The 4,770-nt window shown below is 42.9% G+C and overlaps 1 protein-coding gene across 1 annotated transcript; it reads left to right on the forward strand.

The window, feature by feature from the left end:
- The first annotated feature begins 526 nt into the window (after window positions 1–526).
- LOC130310215 (uncharacterized) lies at window positions 527–1,867 on the forward strand. The gene is made up of 2 exons (XM_056552387.1): window positions 527–982; window positions 1,069–1,867. The coding sequence occupies exons 1-2, from the start codon at window positions 858–860 to the stop codon at window positions 1,667–1,669; spliced, it is 726 nt and encodes a 241-aa protein (XP_056408362.1). The 5' UTR covers window positions 527–857; the 3' UTR covers window positions 1,670–1,867.
- Window positions 1,868–4,770: the final 2,903 nt, after the last annotated feature.

The raw sequence follows: 4,770 nt of genomic DNA on the forward strand, positions 1-4,770 counted from the left end.
AGAGGAAAAGTTTCTGAGTTGCCCATAGCAACCAATCAGATCGCTTCTTTCATTTTTGAAAAAGCCTCTGAAAAATGAAGGATATTTTTGAGATTTTGGAAGCTGGGATACTCACTACACCCATGCATATCTAGATAATTAAGTATGGGGGGAACTTAAATTTATTTTTTAAATCACATGGAGTTTTGACTTTACTTCATTATGGTCGAATAAAGCACTTAAAGAGTTCCTTAAAATTAAAGATTCACTCTTTTGGATGAAAAGGGGCTTATTTATGTAAATCAATTATACGCTTTAGGTCAAATAAAGTCGTTTGAAGAGATAGCCCATAAGTGTGTGGGGGGAAGACAATCACAAACATTGTTTTTTACAAATAAGTAACACAGATCATAAAGCAATAAAAGGAGAGATTGGAGATTTCAGGGATTCTATATATAAGAAAAGTTTAATTAGACTATTTCCTTATGCAAAGTTGCTGTCTGGGCATGCTGGGAGTTGTGGTTCTGCAGCGGTTGGGGGTTCACAGCTTGAAGACCACTGCTATAGAGGGTGCAAATGTATCTGAGCCCTGGAACTCAAATAATGTGAAATATGAGATGATCAAAATGGAGCCCCTGCACTAATTACTTGGGTTCTGAGGTCTGTAAGGTCCATAGTAAAAACATCAGGTTCTGTCTATAGCAGATACTAAATCATGGCAGCTCAAAGAAACAAGCAGTCATTCTGACATGTCACATGTGATGTCATAGACAGCTGGAGGCCTGACATCCCACTGACAGCCGCCCGAGCCTTCAGTCTGTTCCAGTGCGATTAGTGAGAATAGTGAGATTAGCGTCTTCTTTTTCTACTTGTCTGAAATGGAGCTAAAAGGACTGGGGTTCGTCCCCCTCCTGTTGGCGTTTTGGTGTGCGGCCTGGCTTGCCACCAGCTACATCATGACGGTCGTCCTCGGCCATGCAGCCTCGCCACTGATGAGCATCAGGTAAGATAAACAAGCAAATGATTCTTATTTCATGGGTTGGGAGTGAGGAAATATCCATAATAACATTGGTTTCTTTTCCTTCACAGTGACGTGGGAAATGTCTTTCCCGAAAGCATATTATTCAGAATTGGATTTATAGGGACGTCCATTGGCACTTTGGTACTAACCTTTCTTATTTATAAGTATATGGTTATGCATACTGAAGAGTTCAGGGGTCATCAGGTCCTGATCCAGAGGATCCTGCTGGCCATTGTGTGGGCCTCCTGTTTTTCCACAGCTGTTATGCATGTATTGTCCCCCGAAGAATATCCCAGGATACACTTTGTCAGCACGATAATTTCCATTACATGTGAAGCCTTATACTACCTTGGGCAGTCCATCCAGATGTATAAATTACCAGGAGCAAAAAAAGTCATCCACCATAGTAGATGCACCTGCTGTGGCCTGACTTTTGTCTGTGTAGTTTTCTATTTTGGATATGAAACATTAAAGGAATTATTCCATAATGATGAAGACTGGGACGAGATCCGTGAAATCCCCATCATAATCATCGAGTGGGTGATGCTTCTACTGATCCTGATAAACATCGTGACCTATTATTCCACCATGCAGAGGTTATTGTTGACCGTCTCCAGAAACAGCTGCACACTCTCTCTTAGAGTAAAAATTGATGACTTCGGGGTGTAGACCACCACGGGGGCCATCAAGTGGACTTCTGGGAGAGATACTGCACAGGACACGGAAAACATCTAAAGAAGAATAACTGGGGGACTACATATGGTGCCAGTAATCATGACACAATAATATGAGCTGGTGATATTACCTATACAAAAAAAAAAAAAAAAAAAATTATAAAAAAATATTGGTGTGTGAAGTGTAATACCTAGTTAGAAAAACAGAATCAAATTCATCATTATAACCCCCCTCTGCATTACCCTGTTTATTATTTTTCAAGCAAGCACTTTGTTCTAATTCGTCCACTCTCTGGCGTGCTCCTTGTATAAGGGGTTTGGGATACCCTTTTTGTTTAAAACGATCCTCCAGGTTCTCTAGTTGTTGTAGGTATTTTTGTGTGGAAGAACAATTCCTTCGGATTCTTTTCATTTGACCGAATGGAATGTTCTTCTTCCATTATTTAAGATGGCAACTGTTAAAGTCGAGGTATCTGTTTGCATTCACCTCCTTAAAATAGTTGGCAGTATGCGAACAGCCATCCTGAATATAGATATTTAAATCCAGGAACTCACATTTTTTGGGGGACTGATGCAGCGCTGCCTTTGGCAATTTCTGGCTCTGCTATAGCGCTTTTTTTGAGGGGGCGTGTCGGCTGCCCCTTCATCTGGCGGTCAACCTGCGCCGCCGGGACGCAGCGCCGCCGGGACCGCCTGGAGGACGTCGCTCGCAACGGGACCACTCGGGACACCGCATGGTCGGGTAAGTGATGCCGGGGGATGGGTAAGGGACACTTAGCAGAGCGGTGTGTGTCCCGATCCCCGTGATCGGGACTTACACACCGCGCTGCTAAATATTCTGATAGCGAAACGCTGCTATTAGCTAGTCAGAGTTGACCAGCTGATAGCAGCGATCGCTGGGGGGGGGGGGTGGGGGATGAAACCCCCCGTGGTCGCATGGTAAGATGGCTGGCTATCAGTGATAGCCACCATCTTACCGGGCGCTGCGGGATGCCGCGAGTAGCGGCAAAAATGTTCATGACGTACCTGTATGTCATGGGTCGGGAACACCTTGCCACCCATGACGTACAGGTATGTCATAGGTCGGGAAGGGGTTAATGGTATAGAGAACTGTGTCTAGTGCATTAACTCTGATTTTTTGCCCATTGAAACCAGTAGGCCCATTGTGGTCTATGGGGAAAGCTGCTGAGTTGCCCATAGCAACCAATCAGATCGCTTCTTTCATTTTTGAAAAAGTCTCTGAAAAATGAAGGAAGTAATCTGATTGGTTGCTATGGGCAACTCAGAAACTTTTCCAGGAAAATATGCTGAGTTGCCCATAGCAACCAATCAGATCGCTTCTTTCATTTTGCAAAGGCATTGTGAAAAATGAAAGAAGCAATCTGGTTGCTATGGGCAACTGCACAACTCTTCCTCTACACTGGTCTTAATGAATCTCCCCCATAGAGGGAGATTTATCAAAACCTGCCCAGAGGAAAAGTTTCTGAGTTGCCCATAGCAACCAATCAGATCGCTTCTTTCATTTTTGAAAAAGCCTCTGAAAAATGAAGGATATTTTTGAGATTTTGGAAGCTGGGATACTCACTACACCCATGCATATCTAGATAATTAAGTATGGGGGGAACTTAAATTTATTTTTTAAATCACATGGAGTTTTGACTTTACTTCATTATGGTCGAATAAAGCACTTAAAGAGTTCCTTAAAATTAAAGATTCACTCTTTTGGATGAAAAGGGGCTTATTTATGTAAATCAATTATACGCTTTAGGTCAAATAAAGTCGTTTGAAGAGATAGCCCATAAGTGTGTGGGGGGAAGACAATCACAAACATTGTTTTTTACAAATAAGTAACACAGATCATAAAGCAATAAAAGGAGAGATTGGAGATTTCAGGGATTCTATATATAAGAAAAGTTTAATTAGACTATTTCCTTATGCAAAGTTGCTGTCTGGGCATGCTGGGAGTTGTGGTTCTGCAGCGGTTGGGGGTTCACAGCTTGAAGACCACTGCTATAGAGGGTGCAAATGTATCTGAGCCCTGGAACTCAAATAATGTGAAATATGAGATGATCAAAATGGAGCCCCTGCACTAATTACTTGGGTTCTGAGGTCTGTAAGGTCCATAGTAAAAACATCAGGTTCTGTCTATAGCAGATACTAAATCATGGCAGCTCAAAGAAACAAGCAGTCATTCTGACATGTCACATGTGATGTCATAGACAGCTGGAGGCCTGACATCCCACTGACAGCCGCCCGAGCCTTCAGTCTGTTCCAGTGCGATTAGTGAGAATAGTGAGATTAGCGTCTTCTTTTTCTACTTGTCTGAAATGGAGCTAAAAGGACTGGGGTTCGTCCCCCTCCTGTTGGCGTTTTGGTGTGCGGCCTGGCTTGCCACCAGCTACATCATGACGGTCGTCCTCGGCCATGCAGCCTCGCCACTGATGAGCATCAGGTAAGATAAACAAGCAAATGATTCTTATTTCATGGGTTGGGAGTGAGGAAATATCCATAATAACATTGGTTTCTTTTCCTTCACAGTGACGTGGGAAATGTCTTTCCCGAAAGCATATTATTCAGAATTGGATTCATAGGGACGTCCATTGGCACTTTGGTACTAACCTTTCTTATTTATAAGTATATGGTTATGCATACTGAAGAGTTCAGGGGTCATCAGGTCCTGATCCAGAGGATCCTGCTGGCCATTGTGTGGGCCTCCTGTTTTTCCACAGCTGTTATGCATGTATTGTCCCCCGAAGAATATCCCAGGATACACTTTGTCAGCACGATAATTTCCATTACATGTGAAGCCTTATACTACCTTGGGCAGTCCATCCAGATGTATAAATTACCAGGAGCAAAAAAAGTCATCCACCATAGTAGATGCACCTGCTGTGGCCTGACTTTTGTCTGTGTAGTTTTCTATTTTGGATATGAAACATTAAAGGAATTATTCCATAATGATGAAGACTGGGACGAGATCCGTGAAATCCCCATCATAATCATCGAGTGGGTGATGCTTCTACTGATCCTGATAAACATCGTGACCTATTATTCCACCATGCAGAGGTTATTGTTGACCGTCTCCAGAAACAGCTG

Source organism: Hyla sarda, unplaced genomic scaffold, assembly GCF_029499605.1.
Source record: "Hyla sarda isolate aHylSar1 unplaced genomic scaffold, aHylSar1.hap1 scaffold_1562, whole genome shotgun sequence".
Classification (NCBI taxonomy): Eukaryota; Metazoa; Chordata; class Amphibia; order Anura; family Hylidae; genus Hyla; species Hyla sarda.